At 31.0% G+C, this 27,183-nt stretch overlaps 1 protein-coding gene across 28 annotated transcripts in view; it reads left to right on the top strand.

Annotated features, from left to right (window-relative positions):
* Nucleotides 1-27,183, top strand: part of LOC114333727 (alaserpin) — a 305,048-nt gene that overhangs the window by 132,087 nt on the left and 145,778 nt on the right. For 5 of the 28 annotated variants that reach the window (XM_028283704.2, XM_050642954.1, XM_028283705.2 and 2 more), the window contains exon 4: nt 377-531. The exons of 18 other annotated variants lie outside the window; for them this stretch is intronic. In XM_028283704.2, the coding sequence (XP_028139505.1) occupies nt 377-504 (128 nt within the window). In that variant the 3' untranslated portion in view covers nt 505-531. Of the gene's footprint in view, nt 1-376; nt 532-12,316; nt 12,555-17,191; nt 17,472-21,896; nt 22,303-23,523; nt 23,744-27,183 lie in introns of those variants that run through there. 5 more of the 28 variants (XM_028283708.2, XM_028283698.2, XM_028283702.2 and 2 more) reach the window with 5 other exon arrangements.

Here is a 27,183-nt window from a genome sequence, read left to right as displayed (position 1 = left end):
AGCCTTTATCGAGACATCTAGTTAATATTAAAAATTTTGCTCTTGCATTCTTTAATTATAGTGGACTACCGGTTTAAAAAAAAATGGTTGTATAAAAATAACAAAAAATATTGTATAACTAAATATTATTCATTAACAAATTGTAGTTTAAAAGGTTTGACTTTACAGATAACGTGTGAGATAGGTGGTGGTTTATTGACTTTAAAGTAGAAATTAGCCTTGGAAGGAATTAGTGGATGCAACTAAAATATCTTAACAAAAAGGAAAATTTTGATAGCCTGCAGAATTGATGCATTTTTGAGATATGCATGGAAGTATTTGCTTTGTTAGAAAAGATGCGATCAAATTTCTAATAAATATTTTCCTTTATTTCTAGTTGGTGTGAATTATCTTTCGGCCGTTACGGGGCCAGATTGCGTCTTCGTTGCAGACCATCCTTTTTTCTTTTATATTAAAGATAATGACTACAATGTCTTACTTTTTGTTGGAAGTTTCACTCAATAAGCCATTTAGAAGAATAACTATTATTAGGTAATGGTTTCTAAAGATATTTATACTAAATGTCGTGTATATTAATGATATAAATAAAAAAGGCAAAGGTTTTTCTTTTTTGATTTTGCGAGTTGCGAGTTGCTATTACATATTATATGAGAAAGAATGAATATACAAAAATAAAATATGCGAATGACAAAAATCAAAATGTAGTCCAGAGAAATAAGATTTTTCTCGTGGCACATCCCCCTCCAGGCCGAAACCAAAATTTTTGAGTAGTATGGACATCTATATTAACCCGCGTAAAAACTTTGTGTTGCTCACTCTGTGAAAAATTTCATGTGTTTATGCTTGCAACGATAATAATTTTTTTAAGAAGAAATGGGTACTTTGTTTGTAAAATTATGTTTCATAATATGATAAACAATTCCTAATTATCTTCCAAATCAATTTCCCCGACGTTCACATATAAAAAAGATGTATATACAGATAGGGTGCAAATGCACCCCGCACCGTTGTTTACGTAAGAATCTAAGAACCGCTTTACGAGGGTTAATTACCTATATGTTTCCTGCAGCCGATTTGGATGATATACATAGTTATAAACAAATGAAGATAAAAAAAACGTTAAATTTTTGCTTTTTTCGGCTATCACTAAAAAGTGAAGCCTTATAAACAAATTTAAGAATCAGAAACTCATAAATCATATAAAAAACTTCAATATGGCGTTCGCTGAATATGTGTATCCTTATTTGTTGCTTATAAAATTGCAAAATAAGTCATTTTTGAGTTTTTGTAAATGTTCATAACTTATGCAAAATTAAGTTAGAACCTTCTTATTCAACGGAATGCTGAGACATCTTGTGCTTAAATTACATTTTAAATTTCAAAGCAATTGGTAAAATAGTTTAAAGGTTATTTAATTTGTTTATCCCAAATTAATTTTTTTTGTAACACTATAAGTCAGAAAATTATGAGTTTACAGTAATACTTCGGACAGTTTATGAAAGAAGAACATTTAAACTATTAACTTAATTAAACAAAAAATGACAAAAAGTAATTTTAAACATTGTAAAATGGTTTTGCAAAAACAATTTTTGCTCACTTATAAACAATTAGAATAACTTTTTAACCGTTACCCGCAAAAAAATTATTTTTTCATATTTTTAGAAAGACTGAATTTTTATTCATTTTTAAAAAGAAAAATAATTGTCCTAGGACAATTAGGGACGAAGTTAGCCCCCTCCCTTTTTTAACTCACATGTTCTTGCAAAATAATTTTGCAATATTTGGAACTATTTTTGTCATTTTTTTTAATAAAATAATACTGTAAATGTTCTTCTTTCATAAGCTATCCAAAGTATTACAGTATCTTCATCATTTTCTGACTTATAGTGTTGCAAAAAAATTAATTTTTGATAAACAAATTAAATAACTTTTAAACTATTTGACCAATTGCTTTGAAATTTAAAATATAATTTAAGCACCAGAAGTCTCAGCAATTCGTGTAATAAGAAGGTTCTAAGTTCATTTTTACATAAGTTATGAATATTTATAGAAACTAAAAATGTATGATTTACTTTGCAATTTTCTAAGCAACCAATAAGGATAGGCATATTCAGCGAACGCCATATGAAATATCTTTATACGATCTATGAGTTTCTCGCTCTAAAATTTGTTTAAAGTGCTTACCTTTTTGGTAATAGACGGAAAAAGCGAAAATTTAGCGATTTTAATCTTTATTTGTTTATAAGTATGTATATATACAGGGTGTAACAAAAATACAGGTCATAAAAATTTAATCACATATTTTGGGACCAAAAATAGTTCGATTCAACCTAACTTACCTTAGTACAAATGTGCACATAAAAAAAGTTACAGCCCTTTAAAGTTACAAAATGAAAATCGATTTTTCCCAATATATCTAAAACTATTAGAGATCTTTTATTGAAAATATGCATGTGGCATTCTTAAAGTAGTAGTATCTTAAGAAAAAATTATAGTCAAATTTGGACACCCCATAAAAATTTTATGGGGGTTTTGTTCTTTAAATCCCCCCAAACTTTTGTGTACGTTCCAATTTAATTATTATTGTAGTACCATTAGTTAAATACGATATTTTAAAAACTTTTTTGCCTCTTAGTACTTTTTCGAAAAGTCAGTTTTTATCGAGATATTTTGAATATTTGTCAAATCTACCACATATTTGTATATGGCTAAGTACGATTATGGAGACTTGGTAATAATATGAAAATTTGTTTAGGATTTACATTTTTAGGTATATTTTGAACCATATTAAAAAAGAAGTAATATCTCGATAAAAAGTGCCTTCTCGAAAAAATACAAAGAGGCAAAAAAGTTTTAAAAATACTGTATTTAACTAATGGTACCGCAGTTAAAGTTTAATTGGAACATACACAAACATTTGGGGGGTTTAAAGGAACAAAGCCCCATAAAATTTTTATGTAAACATATTAAAAAAGAAGCCGCAACTAGATAAAAACTGCCTTATCGAAAAAATACTAAGAGGCAAAAAAGTTTTAGAAATATTGAATTTAACTAATGGTACCACAATAATAATTTAATTTTTAACTATTTATAATGGGAAATAAGCCACAATATTATTAAAAAATGATTTTTATTAACGTTTCGACGCCCAAATCGTTAATAACGTCGAAACGTTAATAAAAATCATTTTTTAATAATATTGTGGCTTATTTCCCATTATAAATAGTTAAAATTGTAAAAATGTCACAAGAAAATAGCTTCAGAACAACAATAATTTAATTGGAACGTACACAAAAGTTTGGGGGGTTTAAGGGAACAAAACCCCCATAAAATTTTTATGGGGTGCACAAATTTCACTGTAATTCTTTTTTAAGATGATTCTGACATAAGAATGCCACATGTCCATTTTCAATAATAGATCTCTAATAGTTTTCGATATATTCGAAAAAATCGATTTTCATTTTGTAACTTCAAAGGGCTGTAAGTTTTTTTATGTGCATATTTGTACTAAGGTAAATTAGGTTCATTCGAACTATTTTTGGTCTCAGAATATGTGATTTGATTTATGACCTGTATTTTCGTTACACCCTGTATAGTTTCTTTCCTTGTGGGATCGGTACTCACCGGAGGGACCGCAGACGTTCGGATACAATTAGCGTCTCTTTGCAAAGACAATGACGTCGACTTTGCAAAGTAACAAGACACTTACTCAACACACACACTACACATTACACCTGAGTTAGTGATAAGCTATACAATTACGTGGCTAAAGGTTCTAGTTCTAAACCAAGGCCAGAATCAGAGAAAAAAAACTATGTATATCATCAAAATTGGCTGCAGGAAACATATAAGTTATTATTATAGATGTCCATACTACTAAAAAAAAAATTGGTTTCGGCCTGGAGGGGGTTGTGTCACCAACATGATATTTTTTCCCATATTTCTCTGAACTTATGATGTTTGATTTGTAAACCACTGTTTAAATAAAAATAGGGTTATTTATTAGTCCCCAGTACTGACACTTTTTAGATATCTTGCATAATAGCAAATTTTGATAGTCTTAAGAGCTGTAATAGGATTATTATTATTATTTAGCTGATCTAGCGACGTTTCGCTGTAACTTGGGTATTAAAGTTAATATTATGTTCAATTGTCTCATTTCTACTTCTTCCAATTCCATTGCCAATATTGCCGTTAGATATCATGTTAACAACCATATTCGCTATCGTCAATTTATTGACAGCAGCTCTAAATAATGATGTAGTCGATTTTCCATACAATAATTTTTTTACATCTTTTAACCATGATGTTTTCCTTGTTCTACCAGGTCTACTTCCTTGGATCTTTTCCTGAATGACCAGTTCCTACTTCTTAGGTTGTCTCATAATGTGAGCGAAGTACTCCAGCTTGGTTCTCTTTATTATATTGACCAGTTGTGTTGTTTGATTCAGCCATTTACATCTAAGGACCTCCTCAGTTCTAACTCGATCGACCCAGCTTATTCTTTGTAGTCTTCTGTATACCCATATCTCAAAGGATTCCAAGCGTTTAAGCATAGCCTCACTTAGAGTACACATTTCCACTCTATACACTAGGGCTGGAAATATATACAGTGAACTCTCATTTAAACGGACAGTAGTCGTTCCTCTTAAAGTGTCCGTTCAAAGGAGGTGTCCGTTGAAGAGAAAAAAAATATATTAACTTAAATATTTTAAAAATAAGTGCATGTATGTATATATATAAAAAGAGATACTAGGTTTATCATTACATAACACAAGTTGTGGATGACCACGCAGCATTGTTTATAAAGAATTTTTTCTCTGCATTCTTCTATCAAAATATTATATTGGTACAAAAGAGAATTGTGATCCTATCTTTAGAAGCCTTGCCTCCAATGCCCCTTTCTCCTTTCAGGGTATAAGTTTTCTTGGGTAATGCTCTAAACTCTAAAAAATAATCCCGTCTCATCTGCGTTAATAAAAGGTTTGTTCCAACACAACGAAAACCGTCCATGTAACGATCACCGTCCTGCGCAGTGAACAAAATAACCCAGGAAAGCACGATATACAGACACAGAATGCATTGAACGTATTATTTTATAGTAACGTGTAACCTTGCAACTTCTAATGCCTTTCCTTGAATAATTTTACCAGAAACAGGAATATTTTTAGATCGCACTTCACAAAACCAATCGAAAACAATTATTTATAGGTCTAATGCAGTACCATCGGTTTTCAAAAATTTTCTTTTCGCTTCCAGGTGAGCATTCTCACAAAACTAATTGATTAAATCACTTTTATCTTTCAAAATTTCACTGGCTTGAGGTTTTCCAATTCCAAATTTTTCAGCTAACTGTCTAACATTTAACTTATATGCTTCTCTCCATAATGAACCACATCGACTTTTTCTTTCAAATTTAAAAAAATCTAATAGACACAAAATTTACTATGAAATTTAATCCAAAAATAATTTTTTAAGGAAACACCCATAAAAATACAACGACATCTATTGCATATGTTTAATCAGACATTCCGGTTAAAATTCTTAAATCCTTGTTCCAGTCAAAACACAATTAACAATTTCCTGGTGTCGCATTTCGTTCACCGACCAACAAGAACATTTTTTGTTTTTAAATTTTTATTACTTATGTAGTGTTGATGACGTGAACAGTACCAAATATCATTTCGTGGATATCTGTATTGATTTGAAATAATAAATGTATTATATACTGAAGATTTATATTGTAAAATATTTGAAAAAAAGGTTTAATTTTTTTTCATTTACTGTCCGCATTTACACTTCATTTACTGTCCGCGTCCGTTGTTAAGAGTGTCCGTCGAAGGGAGTTAAAGGGTACAGATTCATATATGGCCGAATAATTTTTGTTTTAAAAATCGTCCGTATAGAGGAGGTGTGCGGCGAAGAGAAGTGTCCGTTAAGAGAGAGTTTACTGTAGCAATATATCATTCCCACGCACAGGTCAATACTAAAATCGTGGCTGCAAAGTACGTTTCTGTTTTACAAATGTCGCTTGGGATGATTATATTCGGGATTCGTGATGATTCGTTGGATTCCAGCTCTCATTTATAGCCGTATTCGTCCAGCACATCCTGAACTTACCCAGAGGGAGAACGCCTGCGCATTACAAAATTGGACGTTTAATAAGGTCGAATTTTTCCCTCTAAACACCTAATGCGCAGGCGATCTCCCTCTGGGTAAGTTCAGGATACGTTCGGGGCATGCTGCGCGAATACGGTTTATATTACTAGACTAGGGGCCGGTTGTTCGAACGCTAATCAACAATGATCACTATCAAATATTTAATTACTGTCACAACTGTCAATGTCAACTTTGGTTGGGCTGCTGAAAATATAATTGATTATAATTATGAGATCAGTTAATCAATTAATATAACAATTATTAACATAATTGATTAACTAATTTCATAATTGTAATCAATAATTATGTTTTCAGCAACCCAATCAGAGTTGACATTGACAATTGCGACAGTAATTAAATATTTGATAATGATCATTTTTGATTAGCGTTCGAACAACCGGCCCTAAGAGCCGCTATAGGTGAAATTTCTTAATCATTTTAGGCACGATGGGACCCTATAACTTAAATAGTAGAACCTAAAAGAAAAGGTTTGAACACTGTGCCGTCACTTTTCAGTGGCACATGCGTCGACAGTGGCGCATCAAACTTTCCACTTATGGACGGGATAAATAAATTTAAAGGTACCCTCCCTTAATAACAGAATTCATTTTTTTTATTTTTTTAAGTTCTATATGAGTAACACATAAGATTCAGCGTAATTTTAACTCACCACCCTCTTCCCCCTGCCCCCACCATCAAAAACTTCATTTTTCGTTTTTATTTTTTTTGCTGGGATCCAATCAATTTTAAGATTTCAAAAAATTCACACGCATAGTTGAGGCTTTTATAAAACATATCTATTTTTTACAGACCCGTAGGAAGAGTGTACATAACCTCAAAAAATTAAAAAAATTTTTTTTTTTTTGAAAAAAGCGTATGACTTTTTTTGGGAAATAGCTGCAGGTCTAATTTTTTCTTAATCTTGTGTGTTTTATCAAACACTATATTTCTAATTTTTTTTTAGATTTTTCCATAATGCTCGCCACCTTCAAGAATCCGAAAAACTGCTTTTTGGGGGGTTTTGGGGGATTTTCCCTATTTTATAGACTTCACAATATATCAAACCAATTTCGATTTTATAGGATATATGTAACTTGAAGTAAGTGAGTCCTTTAGAATATTTAAAAATGGGAGAAACACGGTCAAAGCCCCCAAAACCCCCTTAAAAAACAGTTTTTTTGGATTTTTGAAGGTGACCAGCGTTACAGAAAAATCTGAAAAAATTTAAAAATATAGTGTTTGATAAAATACACAAGACTAAGAAAAAAATAGATCTGTAGCTATCCCCAAAAAAAAGTTATATATTTTTTTCCAAAAAAAAAAAAAATTTTTTAATTTTTTGAGGTTATGTAAACATAACCTACAGGTCTATAAAAAATAGACGTGCTTTATAAAAGCCTTAACTATGCGTGTGAATTTTTGAAATTTTAAAATTGATTGCATCCCACCAAAAAAAAAATAAAATCGAAAAATAAAGTTTTTGATGGTGGGGGCAGGGGGAAGGGGGTGGTGGGTTAAAATTACGATGAATCTTATGTCTCAATCACATAGAACTTACATAAATGAAAAAAATTGAATCCTGGTGGTGAGGGAAGGTATTTTTTGATTTATATATCCCGTCCATAAGTGGAAAGTTTGATGCGCCACTGTCGACGCATGTGCCACTGAAAAGTGACGGCACAGTGTTCAAACCTTTTCTTTTAGGTTCTACTATTTAAGTTATAGGGTCCCGTCGTGCCTAAAATTATTAAGAAATTTCACCTATAGCGGCTCTTAGTCTATACTGCCGAGATACACGAGTTTCTCTGCTCAGTCCAGTATGGCATTACCGACTTTTATATTTATTTAGAGACTATCGTAGGTATATTTAGTTTTTTTTAACGTTGAATTTTAATCAATACTGATCACAGGTTTCTCTTATTTTTTCATTACATTTTGAAGGTCTTCTCCGCAATTACCCAGTACTAATGTATAGTCGGCATAACTAATATCAGTCCAGGGTAATAAGGTTTTTCCCATGACACTCGAGCAGCCAAGGTACTGAAGCGTTTTTTCGACAGGTAATACTTATAAGAGCAAATTATTACTATTTCCTGCGTAGGATCTGGCGGCCATTTTTATTTATAAACAATTAAGTGTCAACAAATGGCAGTTTCCCCTTTTTTTTTCAAATTAATGGAAAACACTGAAACTTATGGTTTTTTTATTACAGATATCTTTGAGATTATGGAAAAAGCTTTAAAATGACGTATTACAAAGTTTTATATACTCATTTATTGTTAATATAATTGGGAAAAATGTCGGAATTGCAATTGTGACCCCAGCGTATGTTTTTGTTTAATAAATTCAAAAGTATTTTCAATTTTTAACTCATTATTTTTTTATTTGACTTTAATGTAATTCTAGATATTCTCATATTTTAATATAAAAAAATTCCCTATATTTTACGAATAAATAATATATTCTGAAGTTGATGTTTAGTAAAATATCGTCTATTATGTGTAATTCCAAGTAGTTTTACGCTAATGACGTCGACTTTGCAAAGTAACAAGACACTTACTCAACATACACACTACACATGACACTAATACTCATTTTGTGACTGGCTGAATGACATAAAGTCATTGCCATAAAAAAATTTAAAAAAAACTTAATTTTTTTTGTTAATTGTCATTTTTGACCTGGGTTCATTTTCCCCCCTAGGTCATCTGTGTAACAAAAAAAGGTTGGTCATCGGAAGGTTAATATGTGATAAAATTTTCAAAGCGATTTATTCAATTGTTTAAATTTTATTCAAATTGTTTATCCCAGAGAGTATTTTTTTGCAATAAGATAAGTCAGAAAAACATGACGTTCGAACCATTCGACAGGTGTCAAATGAAAGAGCATGAGCTATATTTTCAACTTGGTTTAAAAAAAGCGAATAAAAAATGCATTTATTAGTAATAAATAATTAACGCAGAAGTATCGTAAATCTTTCCTTATAAATTTTTATTTTGTTGTATAAGAAATTATATATATTTATTACAATTTTTTTCGTACTTCCGGGCCTAAAGTGACAACTTCACTCCCTTGTGACAGGTACTAAAGTGTCACATTTAATCCCTCCGGGATTAAATATTGACGAAACTCCCGGAACGATTAAATCACAAACAAACGAATTTAAGGGATATTTTATTGAAAAATATAATTAATTAGAATGGTAATTAACGTTAATATTCAAATTAATATTGTGACAGTTCGTCATATTGACCAGTCTTTCCTGGGTTAATGCAGCAGGTAACTGACGAGTAACAGATAGGTCCTTTTCATATTGAACTGGTGTTTGTTTCGAAGATCCTGCGGAAACAGGAAGCGAGGATGAGGACTGTGGCATAACTATAGTGGACGAATCGGCGACTTGACCAAATATTTTATCTGAAATTTTTTGTTTATTTTTAATAGACGATTCAATATATCCCTCGGCCACGTTGGAGGATTTCCATCCTCCATGTCTCTTCAGCACGTCTATTGTTGCTCCCGAATCAGCTAACAAAGACGCAGATGTGCGTCTAAAACAATGTCCCGTATCAGATACACCTTCTTCACTCATGATACCAATAATTATCAATAACAATGTTTCTTTACAATGACACTAGTAATGACAATGTTTCTAAATTATAACTGTCACAACGCAATGTTACTATGGTAACTTATTTTAAAGACAGTTTATTAAATGAGTTGAAGAGAGAAAAAACTGATTGAAATTATTGAAATAATTAATAAAATCATACCGGAAGTACGAAAAGTATCGTATATACCTTGCGACTGAAGTACATTTAATCCTTCAGGTAAATTATGGCCCTCCCTGCGGTCGGGCCATAAACTTTACCTTCAGGATTAAATGTACTACTTCAGTCCCGCGGTATATAATGTACTATTATCAATTATGATATAAATAACATTACTTGGTAGTTGTGCACTTAAAACAGGGTAAAAAAAGTTAATTTATTTGGAAAAATTTATCCAAAAAGTTTATAAGGAAAGATTTACGATACTTTTGCATAATTATTTATTACTAATAAATGCATTTTTTATTCGCATTTTTTAAACCAAGTGGAAAATATAGTTCATGCTCTTTCATTTGACACTTGTGGAATGGTTCTAACGTCATGTTTTTCTGACTTATGTTATTATAAAAAAAAATGCCCTCTGGGATAAACAATTTGAATAAAATTTAAACAATTGAATGAATCGCTTTGAAGTTATTACATATTAAGCACCAAAGAAACCTCATTTAACAAAAATTTCAAACCCGTACACTAATTTTACAAGTTATTGCAAAAATATTTTTTTTGCAATTCCGACCTTTTTTCGCAATTATACAATAAATGAGTATATCAAACTTTGTAATATGTCATTTTAAAGCTTTTTCCATAATCTGAAAGATATTGGTACTAAAAAAATCATAAGTTTCACTGTTTTCCATTGATTTGAAAAAAAGGAAAAATGCCATTTTTTGACAGTTAACTGTTTATTAATAAAAATGGCCGCCAGATCATACGCAGGAAATAGTTACAATTTGTTCCTATAGGTATTACTTGTCGAAAAAACGCTTCAGTACCCTGGCTGCTGAAGTGTCACGAACAGGGTATATTTTTGTCTTATTACCCTGGCCTATATTGTTCACGTTTACTTCATTTAAAATAATACGTTCTCTTATCTTTATTGACGTCTCCTTAAATATTTCCTCTGAATAAAATTAAAGAGTATAGGTGACAGTATACAGCTTTGTCTCACTCCTCTGTTTATATTATTTACATTTCATCCGACAGATATTGTTTAACTTCTATTTTTTCCATTTAATTCAAGTATAGATTTTTAATTATCCGTAAATGTCTACCGTCCAGTATAGTTGTTTACTATGTTTCTAGCATTTTATGACGGACCATGTCAGAAGCCTTTTCAAAATCATACGACTGTATGTATACATTTTGATCTATATCTCTGCATATCTGTATATGTACTTGTATACTGAACAAAGCTTCTTGAGCATTGCTAATTCTCTCCTCTAATAACTAGTATATTCTTCTACGTATTACTAGTAAATCTTTAAAACGTGATACATCAACGTTATTCAGAGTAAAATGGACCATGATAATCGCTAATGTTCTCAAAGGATGTGGCACATGAATAAGAAGAACCCTAACCGTTGAACCGCCGTCTATTTAAAACTTATAAAAATCAAAATTAAATACAACTAATAATAAGTTATCATGATGGTCATTTATGTTGGTTTCTTTCTAAGTTGTACAAACAAAACACTTTCGCAAAATTTAATTGGACAAGAGATTTTTTTAACTCTACATATTGTTAATACTTTTTTGCCATAAAAAATATTAAACTTATAACAAGCACCACACTCTCGGCGAAGTTACTTCGGCAAAGTTGACCGAAGTCCAAGTACCCATCAGTACAAACTCCTTGTTCAACTTCCCGAGGAACACATTCAAGCGGTGCGATACCGACTTAGATCCCTTTGACTCGGATGCGCGAAACCGACAGAGAACGGAAGTAGAACTAAGCGAAGCAAAGTTGCAAGAAGTCTGTCACTACTTGCTTAACTTCTTACTTGCTTAGACTAAGTCTACGCTCTCGTACTTGCTTAACTTCGATCAACTTCGCCGAGAGTGTGGTATCATCTACAGTGCCGGCAAAAACAATTTTTACATTGCCAAATAAATCACCAAATTTGAAGACAATTTGCATGCGTTCTGTCTGCGCTTGGTTGGGAGGGGAGGAGAGGGGGACAGCGTACTTGCGACGGCAATAATTGTCTGTAGTTTACGGACAGCTTAGCTTATTTAGGGTATTCTGAGCATTTGCACTGTAAACAGTTGGCTTTGTGCAAGTAGTCAGTGCTAAACTTCATCTCATTTACCGCGTAAAGTTTGAGATTGTCAAATTATAAATTGAACTGACAAATATGGGTCGAAATAAACTCATAAAAGAGGAGAAGGTTTGTGCTTTAACATTACTGGAGAAAGGGGACTCTGTCATTGTGTACTCTACAATGTAACCGATATACTATAAATAGCAATATGTTTTGAGAGCAGTGGAATGATACATTACTTGGCTTCATTAGAGTTTTTAAAATAAAATTTATTTTTTCTTTTAGTTGGCGTTTCCTATATTGATTCTATCGATGAAATACCTTCAGTAAGATACACATTTACTGCCGATCATCCATTCTATTTTTATCTTAAGGACCAAAGTACCGGTGTGACACTATTTTCTGGACGTTTCATGAAATAGTTAGCCTTTTTTTTAAGTTAAATAATGTGTCTCTTAATCCAAATGTTTTACGACATAAAATGTTGTTTTGTATATAAAATAAATGACAATTTAAAATTGGATCCATTGTTTTTTAAAATTTCTTCTATACTATCACCTCATTATTTAAATCATTCATATTATGACAAATGTATATTCCATTTTAATACTCCAATACCCAAAATATACTAGTTTGGAATTAATGCATCAATCTGGTTATTAATTTTTATTCTATTCAGTTTTGGAAAAACAAATTTTAACTTACGAAGTACATAACTAATAATTTTTTATATTATTATACCCTTCCTCTACCCCATTTTAAAAGTATACATTTAAACCCATCTTAAAGAATACGATATCGACTTTTACATCTGTGCATAAACGTATATTTTTCTGCCTTCGTTGGCTATTCTATTGAATTTTTCAAATTATGATTTAAGACGTTTTCATCCCTCTTTCCCTTTGTCGTTGTTTTACTGAAAACCGTAATCAAACCTATTCTTCGTCTACTTCATTGACGTTTCCTGGTGTCAATGTTGAATTTGTTTTTTTATTTTTATTAGATTGATATTGAATATAGCAGATGATTCAGTAGCAGTAGTTAATTTTAATACTTTGTGTTCATCCATTTTGGTTTCCTGCTTTAAGGATTTATTAGATAATTTTTTTCATATTGTTTCTTCCTGTTAAGATTAAGATTTTAAGATTTCAACTAGTGTTTTAGTTGAGATATTTCTATATAATAAGTGTAAACGTGTATAAATGACTATTTTTAAAGCGACTAATGCGGCCTCTATTATAAAATAAATATGCTTTTTCTGAATCAATATGCGCCGATAGTACGGGGAGCGCCTTTTTAGTAGTACTATCGTATTGCAACTAGCTGCTAATTTGATTTAAATTCTTTCATACACTAATTTTATTGATATTCTTTAAATTTTGCCGTTAGTCTAATGTCTAATGCTCATACTATTTTTATGTCCGCACCAGTAGCGTACTGATAGATCAGCGGGCCCCCGCCCAAAACATTAAATATAAATCATCACATTATATCATAAAATTTATCATAAAAACTCAACCTACTTTATAGTCCATTTACTCACGGTTTTTGCTGTATATTTTAAAGAACTCCTCGGACTGGGATGAAATTTGACATACACATAGCTAACAAAAAAAGTGATACCTATTGTGCCGATGTGCGCATCTGACCTAGGTATGTTTTACCCCTTCTCGGGTGAAAAACGTACGTTCAAGATAAGTCCGGAATTGGATAAACTGACTAATTCTAAGTACCCTTTAAGTTCTATATAGTTTTTTCACTAAGTCAATACTTTTAGAATTATTATTTGTGGGTGAAATGTTCATTTAAAAAAACACGTTTTGAGACGGTTTTTCGCAAATACCATCAAAAGGTAAGTATGTTATCGAAAAAAAATCTTAGTAAAAATTTAGCTTATAAAAAAAGTGAAAAATATGGTGTATATACGAAGTCTTTAAACCCAGTAGGTCATGAAATGTAGGTTCTTATTCGTCAAATTCCAAATCGAATAGTTCAAAGTGAAATAACTAAAAATGAATTAATTTTCAAGAAAAAGTCATCATAACTTTTTTAAGGTTTGTTCCAACACGACGAAGAACCGTAATGTAACGATCACGTTACTAGATAATTAACGTTCCATGGTACTGCGCAGGACGGTGATCGTTACATGGACGGTTTCTCGTTGTGTTGGAAAAAACATTATATTTTTGTCATTTTTTAGTTTCTAGCATCAATATTAACTATATAACGCTCAAAATAAAGTTGAACACTTTTTTTTTGGTAAATAAATCATAAAAATCACCCCCTAATTAGCATCCCAAATGAAATTAATCGTTACCTCTTCACAACTTACTTGACGTATGTATTGCTTATATATGACCTGTAGGTTTTACCGCTTCAAAGTGTTTATTTTTTAAAACAATTTGGTTTTAAATTAAAAAAAATTATAATTATTGTGAAAAATTTTTGTTATTTCAAAATAACTTTATTAATTATTTGTGATACCAAAAATCTGAACTAGTACAAAAAAATATAGGTTTTGCTATTGTTAATATTTTGGACTTTTTGTTTTCCTGAAGACAAAAATTGGTTATAAGATATGTCTGTTAACATTTTGCATACACTCGTGATTAGTGACCTGTTTAAGCCCATTTGACTACAGCCTTTTCAAAAATAGGCACTTTGAACCAACGAATCTTACATATCTTATAAACAATAAGTAAAGTAATTTGTGAAGCAGTAATATCATTCCGGTTGCTAATTAGAAAGTGATTTTTACGACTTTTTTACCAAACAAAAAAGCAACATTATTTTGATCAAAATTGACTTACTTTTGATGTTAGAAACTTAAAAAAAACAATAGACTACTAAAATAGTAAACTAATATTTATACTATTGTTTTTCATATTCACGTGATTGATAATTTTACACCAACCGTTTTTATAAATAATGAAACTTAAAAATTTTCTACATCCAAAATTCCAGTCATAATTAAAAACCTCATTAATATCGGAAATCTAACACAGCTTTAAAAAAATGAACATTCGAATTAAATTTATATTAATAAATAGATTCTGAAATTGCATAATATGATACATTTATAAATAAGTTAAATAATTACATAAAACGCTTAAAAATATATCAAGAACCCCCTGGATAACAGTGGGGTTTATATCTTTTATCAAACGACGAGATTTTCTTAAAAAAAATTAGTGTCTCTAATATAATGTCTTGTTATCCTTACCACTATTGTCTATATTTAGAATTTAATTTCAATTTTAAAGAATTACCTACCTCTATAAAAGTACAGGCTGAATGATGACGGTCGACGGTTCAATAAACACGAGTATCGAGCCTATTTATTGTATTGGGATTATTTTTATGGCCGTATAAAACTTGCAATGTATATTTACAACTTTGTAGTTTATATACATCTTATTCATCAATCTTGCTAATATACATACAAGTGTTTGAGTTATCCCGTGTAGGCAGGCCCTGTCGGTTAGTCTTTACAAATGTTAAAACATGGGCTTTGGAAAGCAAGTAAAACGTATAAGGAACCTTACAACAGGGTCCGCTGTATTTCAAAAAATTTTGTTGTCATTGTAATGACCATTGTTTGACCCCCGATTAGTTTACCGTGAGTATACGTGAGTATACGTTGCTATAAAATATTACTTTAGCAAATTAAAATAATATACGACGACACTTTTTGATAGAATTCTATATTGATTACTATACGTGTTTACAGATCTAATTTTCGTTCGCTATTAAATACTACTAAAATTACAAAACGGCTCTTGACCAGAAATCCCTAGTAGTGGGGAAAACAAAAATGTCTATATCTATCCTACAAAATTTCACTTTGGAAAAAACGTAATTACAAAACCGCAAATTCAGGGTGGCCGCAAATAAAATTAAATGGGCAATTGTCATGGCCAACATGATTAAGAATACGTCACTGTAAGAAGAAGAAGAATGATATTTTAGACCAGAGATGCGAATGTAGACTATTTCAATAGTAAATTTTCTCTACTATAACTAGTCAATTTAAGGACGTATTGAGTCGTTGTGTTTGGGCACTGAATTTCCATCAAAAGGTATATCCTGAGGGATCCATACGGAACAAAATGGACTGAATGTCAGCGAGCGGAGTATATGAATGAGGAGTGAATAATAAAGATTTAGTTTCCTACTTACAGTCTACACAATATTTTGCTTTCCATGGCTATTACCTTCTTCTTTTTCGCTTCATCATCATGATCCATATTTCTGCGTCCAAAATGGAATACAGGCCTCCCCTAATTTCTTCCAGTTCCAGTAGGTGGCCTACCTCTACTTTTTCTGCCTGCTCGTGGTCTCCACACTGTAATTTTCTGGGTCCACCCGCCGTCCTCAATTCTGGCTACATGGCCCGCCCAAATCCACTTTATCCATGCTATTCTCTCTATGACATTTGTGACGCCTATCCTTCTTCTGATTTCCTCGTTTCTAACCCAGTCTCTGAGAGTCAGTCCAAGTATCGACCGTTCCATTCCTCCTTGGGCAACTCTAAGTTTGATTGCTGGAGATATCCAAATGCGGCTTTCAGATTTGGATTCGGAAGACAAAAGCACATTGGTATCCATCGGTAGATGAGCACAAACAAATGAACGAACACACTTTATTTATCTCACACTTAAGTACAATTAAAAACTGTTTATCAATAAACGTAACTTAAAAATTACCACTTAAATACAGTGATACAGCAATGTAAAAAATGCACAAAAGCTTGCACATCAAATATTTTTGCAATCTCAATTTAACACCATCCATGGTGGGTTTACCACCATCTATTGAAAACTTACAAAATTCAACAAATATTAATAATTTTTCAAACAATAAGTTGGACCAAACAATTATAAAGAAATTTTTGTATACTTACCTATTTTTCATAAGGAGTAATAAACTTTACACCTACTATACATAGTTCTATACTTTACCTACTTACTTAATACTTTAACCTATACTTTTTCTGAATTTGATGATTCTTAATAATAATTATTATTAATAACAAATACTGTAGAATACTGTAGACTTCACTAATATGCTGTAAATAGCAAATCTGTATTGGTGAGAGTGGAGTTGTATATTATTTGGCTTCATTAAAATTATTAAAATAAAATGTGTTTTTTCTTTTAGAATTCGTTGGCTTTTCTTTCCATGAAATACCTAAAACAGAGCACACATTTAACGCCGATCATCCATTCTCATTTTATATTAAGGACAAAAGTACCAGTGTGACACTTTTTGCTGGAAGTTTCGTGAAGTAGTTCGCCTGATATTTTAAAGTTAAATACTGTGTGTACAGATAGTTTCAAAAGTTATGCATCACCCCTCGTATTCACGATGTTTACGCTTTTATAAATCCTTATCTTTATCACATATTTAATGGGTCTTTTTTATAAAAAAATGTACATTTTTTTGGTTTTTTATTTTATTTGAATACCCATTTAATTAACCTGGTTTTGCCAAGGTGTAAACATTTGAAAAATTTATTCTGGTGAAATTTTTGAAAACGTGATTAAAATTGAATCGTACTTTAATTTCTGAGTTGGACCGTATATGAATTATCGATTTAGTTAAAGAAGGCCATTCACAGAGGTTCGTGGCGGAAAAAGTGGGTGTTTCTCAGATTGATGTCTAGCGGATATGGAATAGGTTCCTGGAGACAAACTCGATACGAAATAGAGCTCGGCCTGATAGACCCCGAGTTACCAATGATCGACAGAATAGATATATCAGAATTTCCATCCATAGAAATTCTTCTATGTCTGTACCAGCCCTCTAAAGAGGGTGTACCAGCCCTCCGATATTGTTTGTTCGCCTTCACGCATTAAGGAACCCCAATGTTACTGCGAGCCAGCTAATAAGTAATCTTCAAAACATTTATGGCATTAATGTCTCTGCTCAAATTGTCAGTGATAGGTTGCATGAGGGTAATCTTCACATAAGACATCTTATTAGAGTTCCAGTATTATCCCGTGGAAATCGCACAAAAAAATTATAGTGGTTCGAAGAACATCAAAATTGGCAAGAACGAGAATGGGCAAACATTATTTTCACCGATGAATCTAGGTTTGATTCTAGGCTCTTATTACGACCTGATTGACCAAGGTCGAGGATGTGGCGAACACCTGGTAACGCATCTCGCTTGTAAACCGTTCATATTGAAGGATTTTTAACGGCAAATGAATATCGAGATCATATTCTTGAACATATTGTTCGTCCATATGCTGCACAATTCCGACAAAATTTGGTGCTGATGAACGACAATACACGTCTGTAAGTTACAAGAATCGCGAGAAATTTTTTAGAACAGAACAGTATGCAGGTATGGCCCTGGCCAGCTCAATTCCCTGACTTGAATCTCATCGAGCATGTTTGAAATATGCTAAAAAGACGTCTACAACAGCAAGGATTAGTGGTCGGGCTAAGGGATGAGCTGCTAAACTGTGCAGTGGCAACAAGTTAAGCAGGAGAATATTGACAATATAATAAGAAATGTGCCACATTGATGTCGAGCTGCCAATAATAGAGATGGTTACATATTCTACTAACAAGAGCCTACGACTTTATTTTTATATTCTAGTGGAGCATTTTTGTTAATTTTTTTTTCAATTTTTTAATCCTTAGTGCTGTTTCACATTATAAAAATTTTGAACGTGCGAGGGATTTCTCGTGCCGTAGTTTTGTCGCACTTGTCCTTTTCACACAATAAGAATTGAGTCGCACGAAGATATTTTGCTGTGCTGTTTGGTATATTATTTTTATTTGCACTTTTTGGCTGAGGTAGGTACATGATACGATGTCTGATATGTATCATTACGATGTATCATTACACATGGGTATTTTTTGTCCATACTGTTGTCCTAATGTACTGTAATGCGTATTTAATTCATTTGCAATTTCTATTTTGTCAGTTATTATTTCTTATGTTTTTAATTAAAAACCTTAATTTGTTTTTATAATCGTTGTTCTACTAAGTTATTTGTGGGATCTTGGATTAGCTCATCTAATTAGCTCATACAATCTATGTAATAAACTCATCTAAATGGGAAATAAGCCACAATTGAACTAAAAAAATGATTTTATTATCGTTTCGACATCCAATTTGGGCGTCGAAACGTTAATAGAATTATTTTTTTTAGTTTAATTGTGGCTTATTTTCCATTTAGACTAGTTTATTATAAAAATTCCACAAGAAAACTGCTTCAAAACAACATTACAATCTATGTTTTTCATGTACAGAATTTAAAAGACCCTCTGTCATCCATTCATGTTTAAATGTTGTTCCCCTCGTTTTAAATGTTGTTTTTAGATAATTTGGTACAAGACGTGACCGCAGCCCCACTCCAGTTTTCACCGAGTTGTTTACCCTATAGAACTTAATATAATTTCGTAGAATAAACGGTATATTTTATATGGAGCGAAATCAAATTATAGCGTTATGTTTACTTTATCGTCGAAGAAAGAGAAATAAGAGGAACCGGTTTTTTTCTTTATCACCTAATTCGTCAAATTAATTAATTCAAATTAATTCGTGTACGGCTTACACCATTCCAAGCATTTCTCGTCAAGTTTATATCTTTATTTATTTATATTTTTATTGTCCCAATGAACAGGTCTCGATTCAATTAATGTTATTAATATTTCACTATCAATCTAAGACATCATAATATAAAATATATGCACCTACTTTAAACAACCACAAAGTGTAAATGAAAATAATGTACCAAACAACCAAAGAAACTACCTTCGTGCGACTGAACGACAGTATCATATGAAAGGAAGCATTATGTTCCCTATGCTACTGGGTGCGTACACACGGCACGGCTGCCGTCTGTTGTTGTAAGCGAGGGACGACATAAACTCGGCGGCTTTACCGAACGTTCCAACCACCGTCTAGTGAGAAAGGCTCCATATGATTACATGAGCCACCATTGGAATGTCGTCGTGCGTTCTAACCCTCACACGTTTAAATTCTTATAATGTGAAACAGCACTTATGTATGCAATGACCTGTTTTTGCAATATTTTCCAAATAAAGTACCATTTCATCATTCTTTGATTACTTTATCCCCAAGATTATTTTGATGTGTATATGTTAGTACATTAAATTTTGTTTTGAGTATAAAATAAAAAAAAATTTAAAATTGTATCCATTCTTTCCAGAAGTTGATTTAATACTGTCACCATGAGATAACTCATTATTTAAATCATTCATGGGGAAAGGAACAAAATGCAAAATTTTGACGCTTCTCAAAATTTTAAATGGATTTTAAATGTAATCATTTTTTTCGAATGCTGAGAAAACTATCAAGTATTTTTGAAAAATTTAAACGCAGAATGAAAGATTACTTTATTACCGAGGGCCAAAAGTCCCTTAGAATGAATAGAAAGTTTCTTTTGAATGAGATATTTGAAATTAAAAATCACACTACATTTTCTCTTAGTTTTTCACCCCTGTAACTTATTAAAATAAACATTATAAAAGTTTTCGGGGAATTTCGGTCCTCGGTATTAACGTAGTCTTTCATTCTGCGTTTAAATTTTTCAAAAATACTGATTAGTTTTCTCTGAATTCGAAAAAAATGAATCCCATTTAAATAGCACTGAAGCCGAAAGTTCGTACCCATCCCCTTATGGTGAAGTATATTAAATTTAACTAGAACTTTCCGTTTTTAAATTAGCAAAGTCTGCTAGTTCGTTCGTTCGTTTGTGCGTAGCTTTCCCTGCAATACTTGAAGACGGTCTACCGATGGATACATAAATATGTAGTTTTGTCTCATGAAACCAAATCTGAAAACGCCATTTGGAAAACCATCTTCGAGATAACTGACCTCAAAGTCGAAATTGCAACGTCACAATCCTTCGAGTATATTCGTTTCGGCTGTCAAATTGAAATCAAAAGATCAAATAGATAAATTTTAATCAAAAATGAATAACCATTTTCAATTTCGTTGCGACACGAAACTACAGTAGCATTATAATCTAGTTCATAGAGATAAATAAGGGTTCTAGTTCGTAGAGATAAAATTTTAATTATTAATGTTCATGTAATGTTGAACGGCAGCTTACTATGTTTTATTTGAACTGTCTACCCAATAATATTGACGTATTTTATTTTAGGACGTACTTTATGTAGTATTATGTAATTGATGAATTTGAACAAATAAATAAATAAAGTTTTCGTTATGATAATGCTGGCATTCTCATCTTGCTCAAATTATGATTGATTTGCTATAGTCGTTATTTTACTGAAAATAGTAATCAAACCTATTTTTAAAGTATTTCCTTTAGATAATTTAATCCTAGTTTATTAATTTTGAATTAATTTTTGATCCATTGGATTAAGATCGAATATACATGACGGTTCAGTAGCATTTATTTGTTTTAATACTTCCACTCAGCCATTATAGTTGTTGTTGGTTTGATACGGATAATAAAAATTAGTATCAAAATAATTGTTCTAGGCATAATCTTTAGTATGCCTAGGATAGATGTAGCCCCTGGTCTATGTATTACAACTACATCTTAGCAGACTAATTTAAATCAACAATAGTATTACGTTTTTTGGAAGTATAGCCGATGAAGTGTATACTGGTTTAAAACAATCTTTAATTTTGTATCGGAATAAATTTTATAATAATTATTAAATTTGTTGAAATTTTAATAATCCATCTTGTTGTTTTTCGGCTTGTTTCATAGTTTTGCTTACATGCTGTTTTAAACCACGAAAATAGTGTGATTTTTTCATCTACACTGGTCTTTGCTTCATTGATTTTACGAGTGAAAAGGAAAATTAGAATAAGATCGTTCTCTCTAATTTCTTTGTTTGATTTTAGTTGGTATTACAAGACAACTCGTTCCACCTAAACCAAGATTGATCTTTAATGCAGATCATCCATTTTACTTCTATCTAAGAGACCGCCGGACAGGCGTAACTCTTTTCTCTGGACGTTTTATAAAGTACTAACTATAAGCCAGACCAGGAAAACACTATATGCCATAAATATGACATTTGATGTTTAATATTAGACTTAAGCGTTAATTTTGGATTAATTTAATAAATTATATTGCATCTAAATTTTTACTTAAGTTTTTTGGAAATGGATTTTTACCTTGCACAGTTTTGGAGTTGCTGGTAGCAGAGCTGTTGACATTAGCTTATACACATATTATAGAATTTGACTCGTTTTAAATTTAATGCATTTGTTTTAAAAATATTTTTAATATATTTTCTTTTTTTTTTTTTTTTTGTTTTTGTTCTCTATTTTTATAATCTTTCAAATTTATTTCCGATTCAGCATCAAAAAATCAAAAATTGGCTTGTGTTTTCTGCAAAATATAGCCATAGTATAGAATCTGAAAAGTAGGCTTGTCTTTGTAAATGAAAAACGTCGTAAATACAAAAACGATATTTTTAATCTATTTATTCGATTAAATTTCATAAACACTTCGGAATCTTATACAGTGTGACCACGGATGGGGTGCCCAAGAGGAAAAACTTTGTTATTTTCAATTTTAGCGAAAAATGTCATTCTTGATAAAAAGATTTGCTTGTTATAAAACCCCATAAAACGAAATAAAATTCAAGTTTTTTAAAACCTGCTCAATTTTGTAGCCAGTTTTATGTAAATCTTTATGTAGATCCTGTCTTATTGAATTTATTTATCAGTTTCTTAAATCCATTGTAGTACCTACAAATCCTAGTACCTACATCCGGATATTTTTCATTCAACATTTCAATCGCACGTCTGTACTAAAAAGCTGCAATACTATAAAAAACTTTACAAGATAAATTTTTTGTTGGGTGCTTAACATTATGTTGTCGAAAAAAATGACAATTAGCGAATTATTTATCGGAGTTGACAGTTACTAAGCTTCATTGTAGCTTAGCAACACTAGATTATTTATAGGGCTTTTCATCGATTGTCATTTGTTTCGAGCTTCTGTCATATGTTGTATAATCTGTTTTTAATGTTAATATACACGGATTATACGACATATGACCGAAGCCCGAAACAAATGATTGTGAATGAAAAGCCCTATTGTTAGGATTTCGAACTTAGTGCAAAAATTTATGGGGATTTACATAAAATTGGTTACAATATTAAGCAGGTTGTAAAAAAATTAAATTTTATTTCGTTCAGAACAAGCAAAACTTTTTATTAAAAATAACATTTTTTGCTAAAATTTAAAATAAAATAGTTTTTCCTCTTGGGCACCACATCTGTGGACACACTGTATAAATAATTATATTGAAATGCAAACTAGACCTCCTAAATAATAACATTTTATTCTTTTTTATTGTGTGGCTGCTTGTTTTGTAGTTTTACTTAAATATGGTTTTTTAAATCACGAAAAGAGTGTGATTTTTTATCTTCACTGGTTTCAGCCTCATTGATTTTACGACTGGAAAGGGAAATAAAAAGAAGGTTTTCATCTCTAATTTATTTTATTTGATTTTAGTTGGTGCAATACCTGCGGGTTTCGTCATTCTACCTCCACAAAAATTCATCTTTAATGCAGATCACCCCTTTTATTTTTATATCAAAGATCGTAATACCGGTGTAACCCTGTTCTCTGGACGTTTTGTAAAATGACATAAGCCAGTCCTGAAAATTTCAGTTATTTTTAGTACTAAACGAGCGTTAATTTTGAATTGATTTAATAAATTATATACCATCTACATTTTGACTTTGAGTTTTTATGGAAATGGATTTTTGCTTTTCACAGCTTTGGAGCTGGTAGCATTAAGCTGTTAACATCAGCTTATACCTTAGACATTTTATAGAATGTAACTCATATGACTCAATTTGATTCCAAACTACATTTGCTTCAAAAGTGTTTTTAGATAATTTTTTTGTTTTTTTTTATTTTGTCCTCTTCTTTTGTGATTCCTTGAATTTTACTTTCTATTCAGTATCAAATGAAAAATTGTATTGCGTTTTTTGGTATACTTGTCATTGTAAATATTCATATGTCACGATTTATCAATACCCATAGAAATGAGGATTACAATGTTATATGTTCCTATACTGTTGTACGGAGTTGAGTCTTGGACTCTCACCGATGCCACTTACAAGAAAATCGAGGCTTTAGAAACGTGGCTGTATCATAAATTCCTGAAGATATCTTATACTGACGACGTTACTAATGACGGCGTTTTATTACAATGCAAAAACAAAAAGAGCTGCTAACCACCACAAAAACAGCCAAAATTGAATACTTCAGTCACATCCTAAGAAACATCGAGAGATATGCACTGCTGTATATAAGTTTGCAGTGAAAAGTATACCCCAGGATGTGGGTGAAAAAAGTGATATAATTCAGGAATTTGTAAAGGACGATGCCAGGAATAAGTTATACTAAAATGTGTCCAAAAATATTGTGAGCTTTTTTTTATTGCGATTTTCATTTGTTAAATTTGCAATTTTTAAAGATTTTTAATTTTGCAGATTAGGATACTGATTCTAGAGAAAAACTTTTTAATAGAAAGTTGTAGTAAATTAAAAAACCTACAATTTGAGCTATGGTAAGTTTAATTTCGTTTATTGGTTATTGCAAAACAGCCTGCGAAAGGTCCAAAATGGCCGTTTTTTACAATTGCGTTATTTATTGTACAAATAATTTTTTTTTTTATTTTTTAAAGCTTTAAAATGAAGATCTTTCAATTCCAAACATAAAAAAAATTGTAAGGCCGGATTAACGAATTTGTTGTTTAGATATTATAAATTGTTTTTCCCAAGAGGTCAAATGTCGAAGGCTATAACTTTTTGAAAAAAAAAATCGTAGAGAGTTGGTGAAACATTAAATCTCCTTCTAAATAGTTATGTTTTCATATTATGATGTAAATAAATGCGTAAAACATTTTTAAGCCTCTAATTTTTGGGTTTAAAATAAGGGGGCAAATTTCGTTATAAACATTTAGAGCTGAAGCGGCCCTGTACATCCTATGAGTTTTTAACTTACAGATTATTGTTGCTGAAGATGAAACAAAGATTTATAAAAAAATAAAAAATTTCTACGACCAACTGAAGCCGAGATAATTTTTGGGTTTGAAAATAAGGGGGCAAATTTCGTTATAAACATTTAGAGCTGAAGCGGCGCTGTACATCCTATGAGTTTCTAACTAACAGATTATTGTTGCTGAAGAAAAACGAAGATTTATAAAAAACAAAAATTTTCTACAACCAACTGAAGCCGAGATAATTATTTTTTTTTTCTTAAATCATAGTGCCTTTATTTATAACAATTAAGAAATTATTATACAGTCATTGACTAAAGAAAGACTTATATTATCTTAAAATAAAAATTATTATAAAATATAGTTACATTTAATTGTTAAAAATTATTTTTAAAATCGGTGCAGTTGCGAGCGGCAGAATTTTGCAAATCGCCTGGCTCGCTTCAAATCCGCGCGCTCGGAAAATTTTTACGTAACTTGTATTAAATTTTGACCGAAAACAATTTAATAATATTACCATTATAATATACAGTCTATTTACCACTGTATTTGTTTTTCTTGATAAACTTTTATATGTGAAATCTTATTTCTGAAGAAATAGTATAACTATACTTTTAATTTTTTCATTGTTATATAAATATAATAATAATAATGTTACTTCTTATTATACAATATAAAACTTTTTCTTCTTGTAGTGACTATCCGTTTTGGATGTTGATGTTGGCGACCATCATGGCAATTTGGCAAACCCCATTTGGAAACTGAGAACCAGGAAGGCGAAGGATTACCTTGCTAGAAAATTTACGTACGTCGTTCAACACAACAACTACAAATATTTTTAGAGCAGCAGTACCGATTTAGTGTGCAAGTACAGATTGCCATGTTGGTCGCCAACATCCAAAACGGATAGTCACTACAAGAAGAAAAAGTTTTATATTGTATAATAAGAAGTAACATTAATATTATTATATTTATATAACAATGAAAAAATTAAAAATATAGTTATATATTTCATATATATGTTTCATTTTTGTAATCTTATTTCTTCAGAAATAAGATTTCACATACAAAAGTTTATCAAGAAAAACAAATAAAGTGGTGAATAGACTGTATATTATAATGGTAATATTATTAAATGGTTTTCGGTCAAAATTTAATATAAGTTACGTAAAAATTTTCCGAGCGCGCGGATTTGAAGCGAGCCGGCCGATTTGCAAAATTCGGCCGCTCCCAAAAGCACCGATTTTAAAAATAGTTTTTAATAATTAAATGTAACTATATCTTATTATAATTTTTATTTTAAGATAATATAAGTCTTTCTTTAGTCAATAACTGTAAAATAATTTCTTAGTTGTTATAAAGGCACTACGATTTAAGAAAAAAGAAATAATTATCTCGGCTTCAGTTGGTTGTAGAAAATTTTTATTTTTTTATAAATCTTCGTTTCGTCTTCAGCAACAATAATCTGTAAGTTAGAAACTCATAGGATGTACAGGACCGCTTCAGCTCTAAATGATTTTAACGAAATTTGCCCCCTTATTTTCAAACCCAACATTTAGCTCGGCTTCAGTTGGTCGTAGAAATTTTTTATTTTTTTATAAATCTTCGTTTCGTCTTTACCAACAATAATATGTAAGGTAAAAACTCATAGGATGTATAGGGCCGCGTCAGATCTAAATGTTTATAACGAAATTTGCCCCCTTATATTCAAACCCAAAAATTAGAGGTTTAAAAATGTTCTACGCATTCATTTACATCAGAATATGAAAACATAACTCTCTAGAAGGAGACTGGACGTTTCACCAACTCTCTACGATTTTTTTTCAAAAAGTTATATCCTTCGACATTTGACCCCTTGGGAAAAACAATTTATAATATCTAAGCAACAAATTCATTTATCCGGCCTTACAATTTTTTTTTATGTTTGGAATTGAAACATCTTCATTTTAAAGCTTTAAAAAATAAAAAACAATTATTTTTACAATAAATAACGCAATTGTAAAAAACGGCCATTTTGGACTTTCGCAGGCTGTTTTGCAAAAACCAATAAACGAAATTAAACATACCGTAGCTGAAATTGTAGGTTTTTTAATTTACTACAACTTTCTATTAAAAAGTTTTACTCTAGAATCAATATCCTAAGCTGCAAAATTAGAAATCTT

Source organism: Diabrotica virgifera, chromosome 2, assembly GCF_917563875.1.
Source record: "Diabrotica virgifera virgifera chromosome 2, PGI_DIABVI_V3a".
Taxonomy (NCBI): domain Eukaryota; kingdom Metazoa; phylum Arthropoda; class Insecta; order Coleoptera; family Chrysomelidae; genus Diabrotica; species Diabrotica virgifera.
Note: the sequence above shows the minus strand (reverse complement) of the source record. Positions and strands in the feature narration are given on the sequence as shown.